Here is a 26208-nt window from a genome sequence, read left to right on the forward strand (position 1 = left end):
CGTTCGGGCAAGGGCGCGTTTCTTACTCGCATTGCCTTGGCGGTCCGTTCTTCTATTAGGATTCTACTTTATACGGTATTGTCTCTAGCCTGTTGCCGCCTGATTGGCGATTCCACGAATCAGGCTAGAGTGACGTTTAGCTCGGCTTCAGGCGAGAAATAATTTTTGAAAAACACCACGATAGAGCTGTTAGTTATGAGATATACTGTTCAGAAAAAAAGTTAGGGGATATTTTAAAATGAATATGAAGCGACAAAAGAAAAGAAACGGTTTGATTTTTTTTTCTCATTAAACAAGAACATCTGAGAAGCAAACGACATAATACTTTCTGATGTTCTTGTTTAATAAAAATAAAAGTCAAATGTTTCTTTTTTCTATTTTGAAATATCCCCTAATTTTTGTCAGTAGTATAGTTGAGATACTACGAATCTATTGCTTTTGCTCATATTACTCTATAGTGTAACAGACATTATGTTTAGACCAATAAATAATCAAACAATTTTCGAAAAAATTAGATAGTAGATAGTAAAGCTGTTACTTATAAGATACCAGGTCACACGAGATGGTTGAGACTATGTGTTTATTATTTCTACTCATATTATTCGGACGATTGTAATGTAATTTATGTTTCACAAGTGAATAATAGAACAATTTTTAAAAAATGCATGGCTAGTAAAGCTATTACTACGTGTCTGATGTTCTTGTTTAATAAAAATAAAAGTTAAATGTTTCTATTTTGAAATATCCCCTAATTTTTGTGAACAGTATAGTTGAGATATTATGTATCTATTGCTTTTGCTCGTATTACTCTATAGTGTAACAGACATTATGTTTAGACCAATAAATAATCAAACAATTTTCGAAAAAATTGGATAGTAGATAGTAGAGCTATTACTTATGAGATACCCGGTCACACGAGATAGTTGAGACTATGTGTTTATTATTTCTACTTATATTATTCGAACGATTGTAATGTAATTTATATTTCACAAGTGAATAATAGAACAATTTTTAAAAAATGCATGGCTAGTAAAGCTATTACTACGTGTCTGATGTTCTTGTTTAATAAAAATAAAAGTTAAATGTTTCTATTTTGATATATCCCCTAATTTTTGTGAACAGTATAGTTGAGATATTATGTATCTATTGCTTTTGCTCGTATTACTCTATAGTGTAACAGACATTATGTTTAGACCAATAAATAATCAAACAATTTTCGAAAAAATTGGATAGTAGATAGTAGAGCTATTACTTATGAGATACCCGGTCACACGAGATAGTTGAGACTATGTGTTTATTATTTCTACTTATATTATTCGAACGATTGTAATGTAATTTATGTTTCACAAGTGAATAATAGAACAATTTTTAAAAAATGCATGGATAATAAAGCTATTAGCTACTACGTGCCTATTGTTTTCTTTCATATTATTATACATTGGATATCTACTATGTAATTTATAATAATATAATTTTAATTTATTTTCATAGATAACGAAACAATGAAGTAACTGTTTCAAAATAATTTTCATCATGTTTCTATCTTCGTACAGAAATACTAATAAATCCACATTAGTCTCGACCGTCTTGAACTAGCTTTGAAAATATACTTATACTTTTTCACGGTTATAGATAAATACTTTCTTTAGTTTCGCCAATCATGGATATTCTTTTCTCCACCATTCTAATCAAACATAAATTACGATTTACTACAGTGTCTTGTGCAAATATGTTCCTAACTCTGATTCGCTCTTATTCGCTGGCAATAGTTACAATTGTTAAAAATGTTGGCCTGCTTGTACACGAAATAATTAATCGTTGCATTGTTAAGTATAAATTAATATCGGGTAAAATTATATCTACCGAGTATCCGGGCAGAAGTACTAGCTGTAGACTAAAGTTGTAATTATTATAATTCGTTAAATTCGATCACAAACAATTCTCGAGCGATCTATGTTTTGAAAACCAACGTCCGCAGGAAGCACGAATAAAAACTCACAGCTATGAATAACAAAAATCGGCATTAAATTGAAGTTTCTTGCTTCTTGCCGGGAAAAGAAAACCGCCGTTTCATCGCTTTGATACTATAAATTACCAGACGAGACGTTGAGTTACATATTTCTAAATCAGGGGAAATGATTCATCCGAATGTAAGCTCGCGTGGTGTTGGACACGCGTGGCAAACGTATTTAGAACGTAGTTAGGTGGAAATATGAAAAGGGGGTGCGCGATGGACTTAATTTCACGGCTTTAATAGCGTCGCTGAAGCTCCCTCGCGAGTTCAAAAAGGGTAGCGTGCAAAGAGACAGTTACCATAAATACTTGCCGGTAATTTATGTAGCTTCGAATGCTGGCCCGGAGCGTGCGAGTCGGTCTTAATCAACAACGAAGGATAGTAAAGGGCACGACGCCGCAGAGAATCAAAGAATTTTCCTGACCTGGTTTCTTCGCTGCGCGTGAATAGCAAACCTCGCTCGGGACCTTAACTTCTTAAGTTATTCTCGCGAGTCAGTATTAATGTATTTGAGCATCGGCGGATGAATGCCGCGTCTTACGTTTCTTATCAGAGAAGATATTGAATGAAGCAAAATAATTATGCACTCGGACGCGTTGAGGATTGATTAATGGTACTCCGTTCTTCGGTCATTCGTGTTGAAAAAACGATCTGTCAATTGAATGATTAATTTCTAAACAGCCAGATATTTTTCTCTCACGATTTGTTCGAACGAGATACACAGAACGACATACATATTTCATGCCATCATCTTCAAGCTACCGTGACTCGAGAAAATTGACCAACCATCATCGTCAAACTTTTGCATTTGCATACGAGAAACAAGCACTCGAAGACTACAAACTATAAACTACAAACTTGTGGATTTGGTTTTATATTAATGTATGTGTGAGGATGCATGAGAGTCGAGCGAAGGCATGAGTGTTGTGAGACAATTGCGAGTGTGTTGTGTGATGCGTTTTTGTTCAGAAACGAGCAGAGAAGTATTGCGAGTCTGAGTTGAAAAGTAATATTGATCTGTGAGAAAGTGAATTCATAAGTGATGTTATTATATAGATTCATAAGTGAAGTTATTATATAGATTATTTAATTTATAATTAAATAGATATATATATATAAATAGAATTTATATTTAATAGATTCATAAGTGAAGTTATTATATAGATTATTTAATTTATATATATATTAAACATATTAATTAAGAGTGTGTATTTTATTTAATTCACTCACAAAACTTTCCGTTTAATTCTTTGCCTCGCGATTTTCTTCTCAGTCATCAGTAAATATTAATTATCACGCCGTATTAACATCGTATGTAAAATATTGAGCACTATATCTATCTATCTATATATATATATATATATATATATTATTAATAATAATATATATAATTTGTACTTATTAATCTTCAGTTCGAAGAATAGAAAACAACAATTCAAATTCACATCACACAGGATTATTTTCTTTCTCTTCCCATTGACAACCATTCACAATTTCTGAATGTGTCAACTCGACGCTACAACTGAAAGGGTTAAGGGCAAGATTTCCGAGAATTTTACTTCTCTCAAATATCCACAAAACAATCAACGTCACGAGTTTAACTGGCTCCGAGGCTGTTTTGTTAATCGTTCGAAGATCTATCGCGAGGCAATAAATATATGATCCAGTCGTTCGTTAACGAGACCGCCGAACGTGCGCCCGACCGTTTCTACTAATTTTTTTAACGAACGAGGAACACGCGCGGATGACATTCCGCCGGCTCATCGAAAGTCCAGGGGGACGTGAGATTAGAATCGGGGAACGTCCGAAATTTATCTACGGCCAGAAGAGAAATAATCAGCGGGATTGCGGGCCCAGGTATACCGGGTAATACGGCGCGTTTGTTCGAAATGCGCGCACCACCGACGAACCGGCGCGACGTACGAGGGAACGACAACTATATTTCAAGCGAAACGCCACACGTATCCCGATGTTCCTCCAAGAATGTTTTAACACCTCGCTATGAAATCGAGATAACGAAGCATCCCTCTGCGTCTCCTCTTTCCTGAGAGAAATATCTCTTTCTTTTATATATACAGTCGCGTCGGTATTTAAGTTGACGCTTACACTTTTCGAGAAATTTAGGCTGAAAAATGATATTTGAAAATGATATTTGAATTAAGGACAAAATCATTTATTCCATTGAGACGATACACAATGAATGAACATAAACAGTAAATAAAACAAAGTAAAAATAAAAAATGAATTTTTGTATTTCATCTTAACGGAAATTAAGTTGACGATAAATATTTCTATGGGATGCAATATAAAATATAATAAATTTTAAATTAATTAATAAGAGGTTTGATAATCCCTGGCTTTAATAACCTCTAGTAAGCGATGAGGCATACTATTTATTAATTTTTCCAGTGTATCTGCTATAATTTCACTTGCTTTTCATGGTTGTAATGAATTTCGATTTTGTATATCTTTGATTTTTTGGAATTTATCGTTCAAGTTCATCCCATAGATGCTCCATAGGATTTAAATCCGAGAGGTGGCACGGAAGTACCATTTTCTTCGAAAAATTTGTTAACTATTTTTGCTGTGTGTTTATCATGTTGAAACACGTAGGCCCTGTCAGCTCCAAATTTTTCAATCAATTGGAATAAATTTTCATTTAATAACTCAATATATTTGGCAGCAGTCAGTCTTCCATCAATAATACTTAAATTTCCTACTTGGGTGTCATTGAAACCCCACTATCATTATATTCCCACCACCGTGTTATTAGTGTCTGTTTGAAAGCTTTTCCTTTTGTTTGAATTCAATTCAAATTTTGGTTCATCGCTCCAAATTATCGATTTTCCGAAATGAAATCGACATTACTGTAATGTTCTTTAGCAAAAATTTAGACGTTTCGGTGCATTCACTTTTGAAATGTATGATCTATTTCTAGATATCCGTCCATAAATATTGTTTCCATTAATGCGAGATTTGATTTGCGTGATCGATATTGGTAGACAAAGATTTTCATTGATTTGTTGTGCAGTAATGAACGGATTTTTTTTTACTTCTTTAGTGATTAGTTGTTTTCCTTTTTCTACCCGATTTCACCGAATTTTTAGGTTTAACCTCTTTTTTAATTTCTGGTATATCTTCCTAACACCTTCTTTTGATATTCAAAACTCACGTGCAATTTGTTGCGAACTTTTTCCTTCCATTCTTCCCTTGTAAATGTGTAACCTGTCGGATACTTGTAGCTCTCTAGTTTTCGGCATACTATAAATAAAAGGTACTTATCGCCAAGAAAAAAATGTGTGAAAATAACAAACAAATCATTAGTCTACCAATGAAATTAAAAAATAATTAAAAGATGATGATATTTCATTCGTAAAATAAAAGTTTTATTGCGTCAACTTCCGTCAGGTCTATATTTGACAAAAAATGTTTAAATGTACAGTAACTTTGTTTTTTTATAATGCTAATGCTTCAGCTGTTTGCAGGCATTAACCACACTTAATGTAGATAGAAAACAAAAGATTTTTAAGTCATGTAAGAACGTCAACATAAATACCGACGCGACTGTATATATTCTTTAAAGAGAAGGTATGAAATGAAAAGTTTCTTTTTGGGAGAAAAGAAGGGGTATTTAAATCCCCGTTCGCTAGTGGACGGATTTAAATCGCCAGGCGAAGTTGATTTTTACATGTTTTCGTATAAATTATTGTTGTTCCCATATTTTCATAGTTAATCAAATCAAATAAAGACTCGAGCTACTCAAAACAAGAAGAGAGAGTTATCCGTCGATATATCGGGCATTCAGCTTTCTCAGATATTACATAGGTGTCGATATATCGAACGTCAGTACTTAGAAGGTTAATGAGGGAATGGAAGAAAATGTTTTAGAGGAAAATTGAAGAAATATTACTCTGTGTGAAATGTAGAAAATAAGAATATCGACGATTAGGAAAATATTAATACGTAGTTATATAATACTAATTGTAGGAATGCTAAAATCCAGTGCAAGTCTTATGATCAGGTACACAAATGACCTGCAGTCACTATGTACTATGTACAATAATTGTAAAATAATATAATGTTAAGAGTATGAGAGAAAATGTGGATTTGATCGTTGAGTGGGAAAAATAGTGTTTACTCAATCATGTAGAATTTTAATAAAAATCTCCTTCAGTGCCCAAGAAAAAGTCCCGAACAACAAAACCAAGTCGAGTCAAATTGATGCAGTTTTTCAAAAATTGGAATTAAAATTGGATTATAAAAGTTTTGTTTGTCAAGTGAAAACTGCAAGATTGATAAAAAGGAGTTGTTAAAAAAATATTTCAAAGACAAGTAAATAATTATTCTACGATGCATAGTGTATTGACTCATCCACAACGGTAGATCACTGTTTGACGCTAGAAAAGTTAATTAAGTCTAGTCTTAGGTTTAGATTACGTTAGGTTACACTAACAATAAGTTAAATATGCCTGTTTTGGCGTTGCAAAATCTCCGATTTTCTAACTTTCAAAACCCTCAGGTATGATAATTGGTAAACGAATTTTGAAAAAATTGCCTTTAGATTTAAAACAGAAATAAATCTGAAGGTTACGATCGAGAGCACGTTTGATTTAAAGCTGCGATGATCATACTTGCAAGAGTACGCCGCAGCCTCGAGCAGTCTTATAGCTTAAGAAATTCATTCAAGATCATTCACGATAACGAGAGAATTTTAGAATTCAGGATCGCTCGAGAGAGAAAAAGAGACCGAAAGCTGAGCTAATTAAAACGCGGGTAATTGCACGTATATTTATTTGCAAAGAGAAACAAGGACGGCGGAGCAGAGCTTGAAATTGGTTGATAAATCGGCGACGAGAAGAAAAAACAGATACGCGCGCAACGCCGGCCAAGATATTTATTGCGTAAAAAGCAAACGTGGCGAGCACACCTCGCGGCGAGCTCCGAATTCCGTTTCCGTTTTGCCGGATTAGATCACGCCGTGTGAAATAACGCGGCGATCGAGCAAGAAACGGAATGCTTGCCCCTTTCGAGAAAGAGGCCCGCCGCCGCCTCCTTTAGAAACGAACACACGAGACAGAATCGGGCACGACTTACTTCGACTGGCCAGGAAGATCTCGATGGCGACGTTCTGAAGCAGATATCGGCGCGAGAATATCGCGCGCACCTCTGAGAAGTACCATTTCCCGTGCAGATGGTCGCAGTACTTGAGCACCTGAAATGAAAAACACCAGATCGTTGCTTAAAACAGATTCACTTCTTTTTTTCTCTCACTTTTCAATCGCGGTTAAATTGTTAGCAAAGTTGTTAGCGACATTGTGGGGCAATTATTACGATAGAGCTTTTCGTTTAGAAATCATAGAATTAATGAAGAGAGAAAATTGTCTGTTGCAAACGTAAGAGATGGATTTTCTATACGAAGGTACAGGATAAAATAAACGATTGTCATCGCAAAAGTTAAATAAAAATTTACTAAACAAACGTACGAAACTTTCTTAAATATTTTTCTCCTCGAATTTTACACAACTCGTGATTATTTATCAGGATATATCTGAATGTATAATACGTCATTAAGTTTCAGTATCTTGTCAGGAAATTAAGAAAAGAAGTAATAAATAATTTCCAATGCATCCTTACTGCAGTTTATTACGGAACTGTAATCAGTCGAACGTATCGTTCGTATCTCGACGCCCATTTTGCGCAAAAAAAAAAAAAAAAAGAAAGATTCTCGCCGCAGGAAACCATTCTTCGTGAAATCACCTCAACCGCGTATCCGGAAATGTTACGATTCGAAACAAATTACAATTTTCTGGAATTTCTTTTTCTCAGAAAAGAATCAACATCTTTCGTCCGCGACTTTTCGTCAAAATCTTCTCCAAAATCATCGTAATATATATACGTATCGTTCGATATCATCAAGTCCAAACCATACTACTCACTCAGTGTCCGAAATTTTCCAAACGAAACCGGGAAGTTCCCCGAGACCTCGGCCGATAACCACCAGCCAGTTGGAATGATCGGACCCGTATCGAAAGAGGGACAAAAGTCGGGGTGGCGATCGCATGGCTGACCTAAGTATGCAAGCTGGGCTCAGTGAAGTGTGATGTGATATAGTGAGACCGGTGCCGGTCGCAAGATGGCCGTCATAGTAGGAGGAGCCTCCTGCTGAGCCGAGAATCGATCCCAGGACTTCGCGGGACTTGCGCTCTCGGACGGGTCGTGAACAACTCGTGGGTGAAAAAGGGGGGAGGGAGGGTAGAAAAAGGACGAGGCTGACGGCGGGTCTCCAGGAGGACGGCTAAGAGAGGAACCAATTTACCAGGACTCGGCTAACAGGCCTTTCAATTTTTCCCGCTTAACGAGCGACGCCGCCGCCGCCGCGATGTCCTCGCGCGCGCCAAATGAAATTATCCTCGATATAATGCGACCGCGGTCAACCCGTGTCCCCACTCGCGTTGACAAGATTCGTATCTGTTTGACGTCTCGAGGCTCGTCGAATTTCTCGTTCCTCGAAGGCTCGAGCTCGAACGACAAGTATTGCCAAGCGTTATTGAAATTAACGACTGGGTGGCTTTGGTACTTAGTAGAAGATCATTCGGCCGAGGGTTTCTCGAATGTAAGTTATTCGACAGGCGAAGATTTTGATGTGTTTTTTACTAGCCTGGGACGCGCAAGAGTACGTAAAAACTGAAATGGATGAGGCGTGTGACAAACATTCTCTCGAGTCACCTCGGGAGGGGAAATTAAAGTACAAAGATATGAGTTTCCGAGTCGCGAAAAGCTCGAGAATTCGGGACTTTTCTTCTGGATTCGCTTAATTTCGAAAAAAATCCCAAAGTTTCCCCGCGATGAATCTGAATGCAAAAGCGGCAGAGTCGGAGAGCACGAAAACAGATAGATTTCCACGAGGAGCAGAGGCAGAGTGCTCCCTACGCGCGAGGTCAAATATTAGGGTGCAACGCACGCACATCGAAATCTAATTACTAGCGCGTAAGCTGCTTGAAATCTCCAGGGACCATAAACGTCGCATCGACTTGGATTAAATAGAACGCGTGCTGTTTGCAGTAATAAGTCATCGAGGGACTTTGTAATTTTCGTTGCGAAACGAAATTACAATCTATGGAGCTATTGACACCACGAGAGTTTGCAAAATGTGACAAAAAGATTCGTAATCATCTTATCACGCGCAATGACGATTATTAACGCACGCACACACATACACACACACACACACACACACATTCACGGATGAATAAAAATATTTCGCAGCGGAATGGATTTCGCAGCAGCGAATTCCATGCGCGAGATTCCAAAAGTAAAGTCAGGGGGTGGCTGCACAGGGCCAACCCCTAAGGACGAATGCGCAAGCTCTTTGCAAACGCTGCCCGGTAACTGATAAGGGTGTGTCGTGATACGGAATTCATTATTTGGATGGTTGCCATCTAGATACAGATACAACACGTACGCGTGCCCACCCCCGTTTACATCATCTTCCGATATAGCATTGAAACAACAAATCATTCTGGCAATCTATATATTCACGTTCTCTTCGCGAAGCGTTCGAAATTACTCGTGGACACTATTAAAATTAGTTTCGCAAAATCAATCAGATATATTCCCCACGTTGTCGTATGGAAACACACAAACTCGCCGGTCGCAAGAAAGCGAAACCACTCCTCGCCATCGTCATTCACCTCGCCGAGAACACGCGCCTCCGCGACCAAAAAGTGAGTCGTTGAAATAACAGAGACACCCCAGGCCGTTTCGGCGTGTCACGGGCTGCCACCAGTCTCGAGCGTGTAGTAAACTAATATGTTTACACGTTCGATGAAGCGTCCACGAAAAGAGGGGAGAGAGAGAGAGAGAGAGAGAGAAGCAGAAGAAAAAAAAAAGGAAAAAGGACGGTGGTTAAAAAGAGCTGCATCTCTGGCAGAGTGTCAAGTGGTGCGCGATTAGTGTTCCCTGTGCGGCATTCATCTCTCGACGAAGCGAAATCGTGGCGGCGCAGCAGTATGCCCCGACAATGGGCGTCGTGATGTAACAACATGTGTCGCGTTCACAGCGGCCCCCTCGCTGCTCTCGCCACTATGTACACCATAGGGCACCGTAGAACCCGGGGACCACTTAGCAGTCCGGTATACAACAAACAGATTAACCACCGGACAATAATAGACCCCCTGGCTCTCTTCGGCACTATGAGGTTCTCGAACATCCTCTTGATCGTTCCTCGTGGCGCGCGGACCGCTCGAAATCACGATACCTTGAACACAACACCGATAGAGGCGGAGAGGATGGTGGTCTATTCGATTTGGGGTATATGGTCTGAAGTGGCACGATCATTAATCCCTCGCCTTGCGTTGTTTTCCTTACAATTCTTCAGTAAATAAAATAAAAATAAAAATCACGTAATCGGATGTAAAATATTGAAAGCAGCTCGTATAATTTGCACTTACTATCGGCTATTGAAGTGTAAAATTTCCATCCGAGGGTAAAAAAGATTTATAGTTTATGTGATATTATATAATTTATTCAAATTTATTATATTATGTTATTATAATATTTCCGTTCAAGAATAAAAAAGATTTATAATTTATATAAATTTATAATATTATATAATTTGTAATTTTACGAAAAATCATTTAAATATCTAAAATGATATGATACATTGTCCTGCATCGAAATTTCAAGTGAAAATTATAAATCGGTCGTTTTGACTGTTTTGTGTTCTAGTATTAATCTTTACTTTGGAAATTCAAAATTGAAAATTTAAATTCGTACTCGTACATAGAACTACGATTTGCTTTTTCTTTCAAATATTTACTTATGAATGTACACTCGATACTGTAACACAAAGGATTAAGTATGCACGAGTTCCATCGGCGTGGATGCAGCTCCAATGTTTCGTATTCCTGATTCTTTTGCAGTTTTGCAGAAAATTTTATTTGTTGAGAATCGAATTTACAATTACCAACTGATAAAATAATTAAACAACTGTGTTGTATTACCGTCTGTTTTTTTTACGAGTAAACTAGACTATCGAACTAGAGTAGTTATGGTATCGTGACAAGAACAACTCCAGCCATCAAATTTCCAAAAAAAAGGGACCCTCCCGTGTTTTCTGAACACATTGGCTGACGCGTCGAAAACGCTCGAGAACCATCAAGGTGATCCACAGTGGCAATGAGTTATGCGTGCCACGTGCGTGTTCTCATACCTTTATTACCGTATCTCGCACGAGATAACGCATCGCGGCACTCAACGCACAAAAGGCTCCTGGTGATCTAGCTAGCCCCGCTGTCCCTAATAAACGTGAGATTACTGGCAACAAGACAAAATAAACTGTTTAACTCGTTTAAATTTTCTGTCCGAGGAATTCTTCGCTATAAAACGAAAAGTCCCTCGCCCGTCGTTTGGAACAAAAGGATGAAAAACTGTCATTAATTGATAAAAAAAGAACAGTAGATTTAATCGGTTTCCAAGAAAATGTGCTCATTTTCCAATGCCGGTCGACGATTTCTTGTCAAAGACGGCACAATCGTGAACAGAATTCTTCCAGAAGTGTCCAAGTCGGAATGCGGATTCTCTCGTCTTGTCGTCAGCCTCGATGAAAGTAATTGGATAGAACGAGCCGAGCAAATGGTGCTCGATACACGGAGAACATTTCTTGTTGACGAGCCTGTACTCGATGTATGAGAACAAAGTACAAAACGATCCACTTCGAACGACAAATACGATCGGTCTGTCACTCGTTTTGGAGACTAGTGCTTCCGTTATTGCTACCATCGCAGAGAGCAACCCATCGATGTGTAGATAATTCAATCTGCGGGACTTTTATTCGATCATTGTGCGTGCGCTTAATTTTCTTCTTGCATTTCCATTGATCTGATTCAAACTTATTCCTGAAGATCAATCGATTTTCGACTGCACCGACGAAAATTTCGTAAATAACCTGATAAAGTGAGATATACTAAAAACCTGACGAGAATAAATTCGAAGATAATTCGAGAGAGAGAGAGAGAGAGAGTCGGCCAATGTTAATATTCTAAAATTTGCATCAACAATTCTTACTGTATTTAAATTATAATTACTGTATAAAAATGTCACTCTATTTAAATTGTATTTAAATTATAAATTGTATTTAAATTGTATTTAAATTACTGTATAAAAATGCCACTGTATTTAAATTGTATTTAAATTATAAATTACGTTTGAAATTTTTAACAGATCTGAAAGTTTCTTGTTCGCGTTGTAATTTCAGTAGGATAAGTCTAGACACTAACTATAAGTGAGAAGAAATCGGCCAATGTTATTTTAAAATTGAACCATGAGGGGGCCCTGTGTCACAAAAGTTATAAATTACGTTTCAAACTTTTAACACATATCAGAAAAAAATTTTCATTTGCAATGTTAATGATATTTAAACAATCAAGTAAGTTTATTCGTACTATTTCAAGATTGATGGAACCTGCGCAAAACTGCAATATAATCTCAATAACACGCATGTAGTCACGCATTTTACTTCATGTCGATAAGATGATCGATCATTTCCGTGTTTCTAGTACACTTCGACCACGTTGACCAAATATTTATATTCAAATATTTCAAAATTGGTCCCGAATCTACTCTGTAATCGTCTACGAAACAACATTCAATTCCCTAAACATCGACCATTATGTTCCATTATATCTCGTCACGGTGTTTTCACTCGCGTAACTACGCACAATGCTCCGCTTTCAACGACTTATCCACGCAGGTAACACCGCGATTCACCGTCGCTCTCTCGTTCGTGCCGATCGAATCGAAACCGGCCGATCGTTGGTCCTCGTGTCATTAACCAAGGAGAAGACCGTAAAATACACGAGGGCGAGGCTCTCTCTCTCTCTCTCTCTTTCGAGTTTTGCCGGCTGTTGGAGCTCAGCGACTGAGCCAAGGATTATTCGAGGATTACGCGAGGATGTTCATTCGAGCTGATTTACAAGGTCGCCGTCTGCGTGTACTTCGATTCGGCTGGTTGGCCTCTTGCGAGGAGAGACTTGTCGTCGTTTCTACGCGAGAGCTCTCTCGCACAATGAGACGCCATAAGACGTAATAAGAGACTGTTGGAGGGCTTTTATACCTGCCGCGTAAAAACGAGCATCCATGGACGTTTCTGTATTCAACTGGGATTGCTCTTTTTCGGAGACTTCGATTCTTTCAGAAACCGATCGGGACATTAGATACAGCTTGGTGAACGGTGGCCAGCCGTAGTTGGAAACGGTCTACAAAAACTTTACTCGACAATTTCGCGAATATAGAGGATACTCCGTTAACCTGGATATAATATTTTAATTTCTCACGTTGTTTGTACGTATGTACGTATGTACGTACGTACGTATGGTACGTACGATTTCTATTCCAACAGGAAGATTACTCATATCTCTAATGCGTAATGTCGTTCTAAGTTCAAATGGGTATGTAGATTTTTCAGATGACCTTTGTCTTGATTTGAAATTTAAATGGCTCGCCTTCGTTTCTTGTACTTTACACTCTTCCGATATCGAGGAAAGATTACCGTACAATGTACAAATACATGTTTCTCTCAAGGTGTTTCTAGAAACGGAATACTGACACGAAGTATTAACCTATGAACAAACAATCATTCTTCGGTATAAAAGTCGAGAATTCTAACGTGAAAAATATGCAGACGTTTCGTGGAAGCATCAGCAAAAGTAATACTTCTAAATTTAAGAAACATCACCGCCAAAATTATATATATTTTTAATGTTAAAAATCAATACTGATTTAACCTCTTGCGCTGGAATGACATGCACGTCGAGAATTTTTTTACCCAAAATTGTAACATTTTCTCAGTTGTAAGTATATTCAAGTAAAACAAAATAGGCAAAACAAATAATAAATTTATTACTTCTGAATAATTTCTATCCAGTGATATCATATCGACGAGTTCAAAAAGAAAGCGACGAATTATTGTATACAGTTTGGTCACTCGTTAAGGTCCGCAATCAGTTGGCAGCGCAAGGGGTTAATCTTAACCTCTTGCGCTCGAATGAAGCACGTCGAGAATTTTTTCACCCAAAATTGTAATATTTTCTCAGTTTTAAGTATATTCAAATAAAACAGAATAGGCAAAACAAATAATAAATTTATTACTTCTCAATAATTTCTATCCAGTGATATCATATCGACGAGTTCAAAAAGAAAAAGCGACGAATTATTGTACACGGTTTGGTCACTCGTTAAGGTCCGCAATCAGTTGCCAGCGCAAGTGGTTTAATTATATAATTAAATACTACTTTACAGAATTAAAGAACGCATTGTATTGCAGCCAAGGAACTGTCGATCTTCGAACTCTAGAAAAATCGCGCGAGATCTCCATTTTCACAATCAATTCTGCATTTTCTTTTCGAATATGTTTGCACACTATGTACGCAGCGCATACTCCCTTTCTCGAGAATTTTACAAACTCGAGAGCGTCTCTACGACTTTACGTAAAATTTTCTTTCACAACAAAATCCACCACGGATTCAAAGAATCGAAGCAGAAACTCGACCAACTATCTCAATCGTCGTTATAAATAAAAAGCATACCGCGCGACGATTCGGGTAATCGAAGAATAGCGCGTCATTTCGAGACTGAGCCCCAGTTATCTCGTTGGTGTACAAATAATTCAGATGATAAACGAATTACGTCGAAACGAGATGATGAAAGGCACGTTTAGGGCACGGGACGAGACGCCGAGCTGCGCATTAATGCGAGGGCTGATGTAGCAGAACGTTTGACCCCTCCGTCTCTTACGCGAAAACACCGCCAGGGTGAGAGACAGGGTGAGATCGAGAGGGAGACAGAGACGAGCACGTGCTCGACTCATGAATCAAGTCGTATTAGCGAAGAGTGTAGCAGACCTGCTGCTAGAGGCACCAATCTACCACTCCAACATCGAGTAGATTGGATTTCGGAACTTTATTCAATTATTCGACAACCGGTCGGATCCGAGGCCTGTAGAAGCGCGTCGTTGAAGGTTTTCCGCGAGTATCGTGAACCACCCGCGGAAAGTAATCAGCCGCTAATGGATTATTTTGATCTTCTGATTAACAAGATGGAAGAATTCCGAGAAATGATTTGGGCAACTGACTTTAAGAGTTCTCGAGAGTTTGGAAGAAATTTCAAAAGCAGCTTCCGTGAGTTTCAATTCATGATTGAAGAAAATTCTACAAAGTTTGAGAAAATTGTATAAAATTACAACATTTGGTTTCGTGATTCATCTCAAGCCGAAACTATAAACCGATGACTGAGGGATAAAATTTCTATCAGAGACGTTAAAGGAAAATCGTTTCTGAAAGTACGCTGTAAAACTTTTAACAAAAATTACGAATTGGTTACTTTGATCACTTTGGTAATTCTATAATAGTATTAAAAATAGCGTCCCATTTTAAAACTTTTAAGCCAGAGTATACATATATAAATATATATACAAACACCAAGGGAAATTGGTCATTTTGACCATTTTGGTAATTCTAGCGTTGGCACGTTACTTCTTAGCATCAAGAAATTAAAAAATCGAAGAATTGAAATTAAAAATTTTAGAAAACCAATGGGTCAAGCTAAGATAAATTTTTATTTTAAAGATCAAATGTTACGGTATAATATATTTTAAACCATAGCCATCCGTAAAATTCGTGTGGCGGTCAACGTGTCTCTATTCTATAAATATTATAATATAAATAATTTCTATAATATTAAATATTATAATATAATATTCTATTCTATTCTATAATATTAAATATTATAATATAATATTCTATTCTATTCTATAATATTAAATATTATAATATAAATAATTTCTATAAAACTTCTAAACCGGAAGGCTAGAAACACCTCTCAAACACCAACGGCACGCTTTTCAACAGCGTCAAACATCCGACAATTCCTATTCGTCAAATAGAACGCGTCTCGAGCAACGTGTCCTTAGATTTCCCGATAACGAAAGGGTTGAAGGAAAAAGGAACTCGGAATCTTACCACGTCACGCGGAAACTGTAATCTCTGGAATCTCACGAGATGTTCGACGTGTATGGGATATATTTATATCTCGGCTGGTTATCGGTATTTTTTTTTTTTTTTTCTTCTTCCTTTTATACAGTATTCGCGTTACGGGTTTTGTACGAAAGGGAAGCAGTGGATTTCACGTTGCCAGATTCGAGAAACATCTGCCACAACAGCGCATCACATGGCTCGTCGTGTTACGTGCATCGCGCGAGGGGTTGTTTTCTCGTTCGTGAGCAAACGAACGAAAGCGAGAAAGCGCGGGACCCGCTCCTGCTTCTTATTCGAACGTCGAACATTCAAATGACCCTCGCGATGGAATTATCGGCTCGAACGATCGTGCGTGGAATCCTCGACCCCATCGCTCGAACAATGCGTTCCTCTCCAAGCTTGTTTTTACCCTAGAGGACAGTTTATTCCCAGGGACAGTCGATGGATTGATATATCGTCTCCTTCGCGTTTGAAGCGAAGAAACAAGTGTCAAGGAATTGCTGTTTTTACGTTATATAGCAGATACATTTACGTGTGACTGACCGTGCTCGACTACGGGTGTTTGTTAACATTCTCGCAGTAGGCTTCGTGCGATTTTTTTTTTTTACGTGGATTTTTTTTGTTTAACCACAGTAATTCATGGCTGAACAAGTTCAAACACAAGAGTCACGGATTTTATTTGAAAACGGTATAGCGCGACGCATAATAATTCAGGAGAAGATGAACGCGGTTCTTCCGAACATGAATTTCCAACTCCCAAACGAATTTCTCGTTCCTGAAATTACCGAACGTCGTGTATCGAACGTTCAAAAGGAAAGTCAGAGAAACCGGATGTCACCAACCTGCAATTAATATCGATCGACGTTGTCAACTATGAAATTCCACCCAGCAAATTGTCGTCGAAGCAACAACACTCTCGATACGTCCAATCGATACACCTCGTGTTCACAGTGCACACGATTCCGCGCTGATTATCTATCCCCATAGACGAGATCCACCCCGGTGTATGGCGTCGTGTCGTCCGTTAACGACAAAAGAAACCGCATAAATAACTAAAGCGGGATGAAAAATTCGACGGATCGAAAGGGTGAGAGGCCGCGACGCGGTGTGGTGTGGTGTGGTGCGCGCGGTTCGACAGAGAGAAAGAGAGAGGAGGAACGACAGGAGGCGTGGCGAGACCGCGCACGCTCCACGTGACCCTGTCGCTCCGAAAGGCGGGACTTCGAATCCTGGCACACAACTACAAGAGCAGTAGAACGGGTTGGTGGTTCTCGGCTGTCGTCGCGCGCGCGGAGTATCTCGAGTCGCGCTCGTTCCACGAACAACACCTGCCGACGCCGATCGCCGGACGCTCGTGCCACGCTTTCGTTCGTCTGTGACTCCTTCTTCTTCTTTTTTTTTTTCCCCCTTCTCTCGAAAGTGACACCGTCATCGTCGTTTCGTCGTCGTCGCGGACGATTCAGAATAACGAAAGTGATCACCCCGAGGATCATGGAGAGTAAGAGCGAGCTCACCGATGCGATGCGCGTCAACGCGAAAGAATGAGGCTCGTTGGTTCCAGGGTAACTGCGAGGAATCACATCGTAGTCCTATCGATTGAAGGACACACACCTCGAGCAAGATGCTGCTGCCTCAGGACATGATGGCAGCCCAGTCGAAAATGCTGTACCAGATGAACAAGTACTACGGCGAGCGCGTGCAGGCTCGCATGGGCCAGGTACAGAAAACCATACGGGAAGTGTGCAAGGTGGTACAGGAGGTTCTGAAGGAGGTGGAGGTTCAAGAGCCGCGGTTCATCTCGTCCCTGACCGAGTGCAACGGCCGCTACGAGGGGCTCGAGGTGATCTCGCCCGGCGAGTTCGAGGTGGTCCTCTACCTGAACCAGATGGGAGTGTTCAACTTCGTGGACGACGGCAGCCTGCCGGGTTGCGCGGTGTTGAAGCTCAGCGACGGACGAAAGAGATCCATGTCGCTCTGGGTCGAATTCATCACCGCCTCTGGCTACCTGTCCGCGAGGAAGATCCGCTCGCGGTTTCAGACGCTGGTGGCGCAGGCATGCGACAAGTGCGCCTACAGGGACTCGGTGAAGATGATCGCGGACACGACGGAGGTGAAGCTTCGCATCCGGGAGAGATACGTGGTGCAGATCACGCCGGCGTTCAAGTGTTCCGGCGTGTGGCCGAGATCGGCAGCCCACTGGCCGATCCCTCATATACCGTGGCCGCATCCGAATCTCGTGGCCGAGGTGAAGACCGAAGGTTTCGATCTACTGTCGAAGGAGAGCGTGGCGCTTCAGGGGAAACAGTCGGCGATGGAGGGCGACGCGTGGGTTCTCTCGTTCACGGAGGCGGAGACGAGGCTGCTGCAAGGCGGCTGTCGCAGACGATGTCTGAGCATTCTGAAGACTCTGAGGGACAGGCATCTGGATCTGCCGGGCAATCCAGTCACCAGCTATCACATGAAGACGTTGCTGCTCTACGAGTGCGAGAAGCATCCTCTGGAGACCGAGTGGGACGAAGGGTGCATAGCGGACCGCATAAACGGCATCTTCCTGCAGCTGATATCCTGCCTTCAGTGTCGAAGATGCCCGCACTACTTCCTGCCGAATCTGGACCTGTTCAAAGGGAAGTCGCCCAGCGGCTTGGAGAACGCGGCCAAGCAAGTGTGGAGACTCACCAGAGAGTTGCTCACCAACAGCCGCGCTCTCGAGAAACTCTAGTAGAACACGCGTCGTTTCTTTTGTGGTTCCCAAATCGGGGAGGATTTGAACAACAAAGAGAAAGACAGAGACAGAGAATCGTTTGGGGATTTTTCCGGTGACTCGCGTGAATCGCGACTTTCTTGGATGCTGCTTTCGCGACTTGGATGGTTCCTTCTCCGCCTTTGTGCTTTTTTAATTATCGCAAACGCGAGAGATTTACTTTCACTCGCTGTCTTCTTGCACACGCTTCAGCGTATATTCAGGGTACCAGGGACGGTGTAATGAGTTTCATTACCGTTGTCCCATCTTTCTTTCTTCTTCTTCTGAACCCTCTTCCCTTTTTTTATTCGACGCGAGTCAAACGTCGGTTTTTTGTCAGTGCAATATCGTACGCCCAGTGTTTCGTTTCGGCGCGGAAGCAATTGTTGCTAGGTTCTACGTGTTGATTTTGGATAAAACTCATTCGACGAGGCAACTCGTTCAGTTCCACCGATCGAAATGTTCACCGAGCCGTCGGAGATGTACGCCAGCTCGAATAATATATATATATATATTACCGCGTTTTTTATACGACCGAAGCTTTCGCTTGGAGCGAGATCTCCTGCTTTATTGAACGCAAAACGAACGACTTCTCCACTCAAGCGTTGCGAAATGCGAGCGATGAAATACCTGAGTACCCGATTAGCTGCTCCTAATCCGTCTAATGGCTAACGTATGAATCGTATGATCCGTTATCGTTAAATTAATCTAATGTTTATGATCGGTTAGCGATCGAGCTGCCGGCGGTAGCTCGGCCCCACCATGTTGTTGTATGTACATAATTTTTTATATTATTTAAACAATATTTATTTCCACTTCGACAGTGAATCGCTATTCGAACACAGACACACACACACACACACACACACACACACACACACACACACACACACACACACACACACACACACACACGATGTAAATAATGATGAATAAACGCATTTCGTCTCATAATTGCGGCATGATTAGTGATACCTACCCTTTGAAAAGCTTGATAAAAAGGATCGTCTCTTAATCACTTGCGCTGGCAACTGATTGCGGACCGTAACGAGTGACCAAACTCGTATACAATAATACGTCGCTTTCTTTTCGAACTCGTCGATAGTGATATCACTGGATAGAAATGATTGAGAATTAATAAATTCATCGTTTGTTTTGCCTATTTTTAATTTACTTAAGTATACTTAAAACTGAGAAAATATTACAATTTTGGATGAAGAAACTCTCGACGCGCGTGGCACGTCATTCCAGCACAAGAGATTAATTCCCAATCTCCCATCTTCTCTCACAAATACAAACGACCACTCCTTACCAAGTTGTAAAATTTACATAGCCAATAACGAGGCCTGAAATTTCCAACGATCGAGCTCGAGGTTCCAAACGAGACGATAAAAACCATCACCGGCGTAATTATTATCTACGATGTTAACGCTCGCGCGTTGAACACCGAAACGATCTCGTCAAAGACAACTCGCTACCGAGTTTCATGGCGGTTGTACGCCAACGAGAGGCGCGAGCCGTGTGTCCCTTATCTTAATTCCCCTCGAGAAACTCTCGTCCTTATCTCCCGGGCGCAATGACATTCGTTAGCCGGTGCCACTCACTCTCTGCGATCGGCGATCGTTCGGGATTTTACGTTATTATTATTGGCCCGTAAAAAACAAAGTGAGAAGAAAGAGAGAGAGAGAGAGAGAGAGAGGAGTGTAGTCGCTCGCGACAACACTTTACGTGCGTCGTAATCGGCCAGTTCCCTCCGCGATTTACAAGCCTTAATGGGAGAGTTATCGTTGTCCTCGTTAAAACCGTAGACTTTATACGGAGTTTCTCGTCGCCGGGCCTCGATAAAAACGGCTCGTAAACGAATCGTCCGATAACTCAAACCGACCGGTGTCAACGTTTTCGCCGGGCGAATTTCTTATTTCCGAGACGAGGCCGAAGCACCTCTTTCGCGAGATGTTACCGGAGCCCATATAGATAGCGACAGAGTACCAAGTTTCGTTTCGAGAGAACCAACCGCACGAAGAAAGGGGGAACCTTATCCACCGGAACGGGAAGATCGGGAAGATCGACAAACCAGCAACGACTAAAAATCCGCCAGGAGGTTCCTCGCGCCGTGGCACGGGTAATCCTCCACCATGACGGAAATTTCGGGGCTCGAAGGGGTTGCGGAGGAATGGCCGTGCCCATGCACGGTGTCCATGGCCAGGAAATAAAACGAGTTGTATCTGCATAATTCATGGAAGGGGGAGGGGGAGAGAAAGAGGAGAGAGAGAGAGAGAGAGAGAGAGAGAAAGGGCTCGCGTTTGGGGTTAGCCGCCGCCGCCGCCGCGCACCGTTCGTCCTTCAGGCCAGGCAACCGAAACGTATAGGTTGTGCCGGGTCGTGCGGATCGATCCCAGTCGGTTCACCTCGACAGGCCACGCCGGCGCGGTCACGGCAGCGCGCGATTGGTAGAACCGCACGACACGGGGGCGTGGCCTGTTCGTGGGTTCGACTTACACCGCCGCACGACTCGGTGCGGTTCGAAGAGAGAGAGCGGGTGGCGCGGAGGAGGTGAACGACAGCGCAGTCGACTATCTGCTCCGGCACGGAGTCGCTCGTACACCTCGTCCTCTCGCTGCTCGTTCGTGTCTCCGCCGCAGGACCGGCGTCCTTAAGCGACGCGACGCGACGTGACGCGAAAAACCAACCGATCGTACTCGTCTTTCCTCAAAGCGTCGCCTGGATAGGCGAGGTTCAAGTCAAGGAACACAGAGAGCAGATGGAAAGGCAACGAGAAAAAATCAACTGAAATCGCGAGCGAGTCGATCGTTTTGGAAGGTGCCCTTTGGTAAGGATGCGGTGATCGCGAGAGTAGGCAACCGCGACGAGGAAGCCCTCGGAGGCTTCAGGCCGCCACGACGACGATGCTGTTGCCGGCGGATATGCTGGCGGCTCAGTCCAAGATGGTGTACCAGATCAACAAGTATTTCGGGGAACGCGTGATGACCAGGAAGAGCCAGGTGATGAAGACGATCCAGGAGGTGTGCCGCGTGGTTCAAGACGTGTTGAAGGAGGTGGAGGTTCAAGAGCCGAGGTTCATCTCGTCCCTGACCGACTACAACGGCCGGTTCGACGGCCTGGACGTGATCTCGCCGACGGAGTTCGAGATCGTCATCTACCTGAATCAAATGGGGGTGCTGAACTTCGTGGACGACGGGACATTGCCCGGTTGCGCGGTGTTGAAGCTCAGCGACGGCCGAAAACGGTCCATGTCCCTCTGGGTGGAGTTCATCACCGCGTCCGGCTACCTATCCGCCCGAAAAATCCGCTCGCGGTTCCAGACGCTTGTGGCGCAAGCGTGCGACAAGTGCGCCTACAGGGACTCGGTGAAGATGATCGCGGACACGACGGAGGTGAAACTCCGCATCAGGGAGCGATACGTGGTGCAGATCACGCCGGCGTTCAAATGCGCCGGCCTCTGGCCGAGATCGGCCTCCCACTGGCCGATCGCGCACATACCCTGGCCCCATCCGAACATCGTGGCCGAGGTGAAGACGGAAGGTTTCGACATGCTGTCGAAGGAGTGTATCGGCCTCCAAGGGAAACAATCGGCGATGGAGGGCGACGCCTGGGCGTTGTCCTTCATAGACGCGGAGAATCGTTTGCTGCAGGGTGGCAGCCGAAAGCGTTGCCTGAGCATTTTGAAAACACTGAGGGACAGACACCTCGATCTACCGGGGAACCCGGTCACCAGCTACCACATGAAGACGTTGCTGCTCTACGAGTGCGAGAAACACCCGCACGAAGCGGAATGGGACGAGATCTGCATAGCGGATCGGATCAACGGGATCCTTCTGCAGTTGATCTCCTGCCTGCAGTGTCGCAGGTGTCCGCATTATTTCCTGCCGAACTTGGATCTGTTCAAGGGCAAGTCGCCCAGCGGATTGGAGAACGCGGCCAAGCAAGTGTGGAGACTCACCAGGGAGTTGTTGACGAATAGCCGAGCTCTGGAGAAGCTGTAGCGAAAGAAAATTTCCATACGATCCGCGCGTGCGGTGCCGCACGAGCGAGGGAATGTCTTGTTACTCGTGCAAGATCGAGGAAGATCGGAAACGTCGCACGCCTGAGCCTCTGCACGTTGTCGGAAGAATTCTCGAAGCTGGCGAAAGTGTTGGAATCTCGAAAGTGTTTGGAAAACGACGGAAAACAAGCGCGTGTGATTTTGTGACTCACGGGGTCCGAGGGCGATCGAACCAGTGCCATAAAACATCCACCGAGACATCGAGGGTCTCTGTTTCGCTCTCGAGTTGCCGACGGCGGCCACGTCGAGCCGCTTCTAACCGGTGTTACTCCATTTCGTTGCTCCGAGCGTTTCGAAGGAGAGAGAGAGAGATCGTGATTTGAATCTGAAGTTTGAGTTTGATGTTACACGCGACTGCGAATAAGACTACGACGACGAAAGTCACCGGTTACGAGTTATGCTTAATTCCTCTCTCTCTGAATCGAACTCTGTCTCTTCCCCCTCCTTGTCATTATGTACATATTATCTGAAAGATATTTATTGAAAGTGTACACGAGAATATGTGAAATACAATGCTATTTATATGGAACCGTAGCCGAAGTTGTCATTTTCTGTCAACAGCAGCACACGCCCACTCCTCACTTACTCGAAATCGAAATTCGCGTAAATAGATAAATAAATTCTCGTCGATTTTTTTTAGATATATTTCGCGGACGTTACGAATCTTCAGATTGAATAAAATTTTAGTTTCGTTCAATTTTCATCGCTGGATCAATCGACCGATTAAACGATTTCCGGCGTGTGTGTTACCTTTGTTCCCCGTTTGAACAAATCCCTGACGTCAAAACGATCGGTCATTTCGCAAATATTCGCCATTTCGCACGAAATTCGACAGAGATAAAGCTTTCAGTGAAGGAAAAGACGAAGTTTCGAGGTCTTGACGTCAATACGGGTGAAACGTGTGAGTTACTCTTTATCACGTTGTTATTATTAGTGTCGTTATCGTTATTGTTCCTGTTTTCTTACTACCGGTTTTTCGTTGGTTGATAAGCAAATCGTGGCCGAGCCGAGCAGAGGGCCTCCCTCGGTTCGTTATTTGCACATCACAAACTTCAAAGTTAACGTATTCGTCGTGAAACATGAGAAATTCATTGTCGCACGTTAATTTTCATTACTCCCGCAAACGAGATTGAAACTAATTCGTTTTCGTTGTCACGAAACAATATCATACTGAAATTCGTTAGCACTAGAGTATTATACGTAATTATATATTACAGTACCGCAAGTCACCGTTCTTTGAACTTTAAATATTAAACCATCGGGCGAGAACGAGACTGAGATCTGTTCTTCTGTCATCGCTCGAAGTCAACCTAACAAACTGAGTTCGAATAACCTTGTACACGATTAATTGTGTGACGAGAATGGGATGGCCACTCATCGAGCAATTACCCCCAAACACACAGTGACATTCCAACTTGTAATTCGCTGTAGTAAATAATCGATCTTTGGATCAGCGAAAACACAACGATCGCGGAAGATCCAAGTGGGATACGCGAAGAAGATCCGAGTCTGCGTGTGATCGATTTGCTAACAGCGGAAAACTGGCAGCAATTCAAATCGCAATTGCTGTTACTCGTGTGTTTAGCCTGAAGTTCGTGTGCTTCGACGAAGTTTCAAACGAGCATAAGTTTATTAATGTACGCGTGCGTGACATCCAATTCATGTTAATAAACGCCTGATGAATTGGGATTCATTACCGTCCAATCGATATTTCCGACTAACGAAACGAAATCTGATAAGTCATCGACTGTTGCACAAGTGTTTCGACGACTCTCGAGCGACACGTGTAAAATTTGACTCGACATTTCGAAACTCTGCGAGTTTTTATCGTTGACATTTTACATTTAATTGTTCGCTCGTCCGTTTCGTTACTAACTTTCGATTTTCTCTCGAGAAAGAATTCTCTTCGAAACGGAACGAAAAGTTTCCATCGCGTGTCAAGTTTTCATGAAAATTTCGCGTTTCCCCTTTAGACCTTCAGTTTCACGCGATCGATCGAATCTCGAGGATCGACGACTAACGAACGAAAGGAACGAACGATTGTTTGGAAAGACAAGCGATTACGCAACGACTCCGCCGATGTCTTTAGCAAACAGGACGCGTATAATTTCAATTAATAAAGAGAAAAAGCGAGCGACGCGATGTTTAACGAGCTGCTTTCGGCCAAATTTACAGTGTTCGTAGCGTGAACACTATCGTCGCGAGATCCGTGGTCGCGTTCGTGGATTAAATATTAAGCAGTCATGCGTGCGACAAATTACCACCGGTGAATATATTTACATATTTATCTGGTTATTATCCGGGACTTTCAACAGAAGGAAAACAAAAGTTAACTGGCAACGAGCCTGGGCTGCGCGAACAACGAAGGAATAAAGTATTACATAAGCACACAGTGTTACACAGTTCGACGAATCTTTTTAAAAAAAAAAAACGAAAATTTGTTCGGGAATTTCTCGAGAAAAAATATATATCTTTTCATACTCTCTGTCGCTCTCGTGTTGCGACTGGATCGCGTAAAATTATGGAACGACGGTAGACGCGGAATACAAAGTTATTCCTGCTTTTGAAATTCAATGTACGTACGTCTCGATTCTCGCGTCGAGTGGGAAATATGGCATACTGACGTGAAACTGGAGTCGTTCGTACTGTTCGAGACTACAGTCAGGCTTCAACACTCGTATCGTAAGAAGACTGTGTCGTGGAAAATTCGTTCTACATTTTATCTGAATTTTATCCTATCTCTTTTTTTTCGTTTTGGAGCATGGTATCGACATTCGTTTGCTCCTTTTTTCCTTCACACAGCAAAGTAGCTTTAAATATTTTTCGAAAAGCAATATTTCTCAGAAGCATTTGTGTTTTCTTTCTGTTTCCATTGAGGAACGTTTGTGAAATTCGGCTCAAGAAGAAAAATAATGGCAAAGTCGAAATTATCAGAGTGGCGGGAGTCACGACGTCCTCTACGTCGAAAGAGAAAGAGGAAAGGAAAGAACGAGGAAAAAGGAAGAAACGAAAGAGAAAAAGGAAGAGCAGAGGGGAGAGATCCACACATGGTATGCTAATGAGGCCAGTTGCTTTCCTCGTTTTTGTCGCGACGTTCTTGCACAAACTTTGCAACAGATTCTGCGCGTCGAACTGCCTGCCTCTCACGATCGATCTTGGACCCCCATGAAAACACCAGTGATCGCGAGATCCATGAAAACGGCGATCCTTAAAGATCAGTCCAGAGAGAAACCGAGACAATGTAACACGCGGTGGTATTTCTTAGACGAACGTCGGTTTTTCTCTCTCGAAACAAAGTCATTCTCCTTTTAAAGAATACGCAAAATGTAGGTAGAATAAATTTGATTTACAGAAGCTTGAA

General features: G+C 41.9%; 3 protein-coding genes across 8 annotated transcripts in view; 2 read left to right on the forward strand and 1 right to left on the reverse strand.

The window, feature by feature from the left end:
* The window catches only part of LOC122538981 (neurobeachin-like), a 111929-nt gene that overhangs the window by 23910 nt on the left and 61811 nt on the right, over positions 1-26208 (reverse strand). For all 6 annotated transcript variants that reach the window (XM_043654436.1, XM_043651139.1, XM_043650311.1 and 3 more), the window contains one exon: positions 7109-7226. In XM_043654436.1, coding sequence (XP_043510371.1) covers positions 7109-7226 — 118 coding nt within the window. The remainder of the gene's footprint in view (positions 1-7108; positions 7227-26208) is intronic.
* LOC122529937 (protein mab-21-like) lies at positions 17275-19738 on the forward strand. The gene has a single exon (XM_043656888.1). The coding sequence runs from the start codon at positions 17666-17668 to the stop codon at positions 18761-18763; it is 1098 nt and encodes a 365-aa protein (XP_043512823.1). The 5' UTR covers positions 17275-17665; the 3' UTR covers positions 18764-19738.
* Positions 21309-23381, forward strand: LOC122529282 (protein mab-21). The gene has a single exon (XM_043655662.1). It carries the CDS (start codon positions 21691-21693, stop codon positions 22786-22788), a length of 1098 nt encoding a protein of 365 aa, XP_043511597.1. The 5' UTR covers positions 21309-21690; the 3' UTR covers positions 22789-23381.

Source organism: Frieseomelitta varia, unplaced genomic scaffold (genome assembly GCF_011392965.1).
Source record: "Frieseomelitta varia isolate USP_RPSP 00005682 unplaced genomic scaffold, Fvar_1.2 scaffold_1, whole genome shotgun sequence".
NCBI lineage: Eukaryota > Metazoa > Arthropoda > Insecta > Hymenoptera > Apidae > Frieseomelitta > Frieseomelitta varia.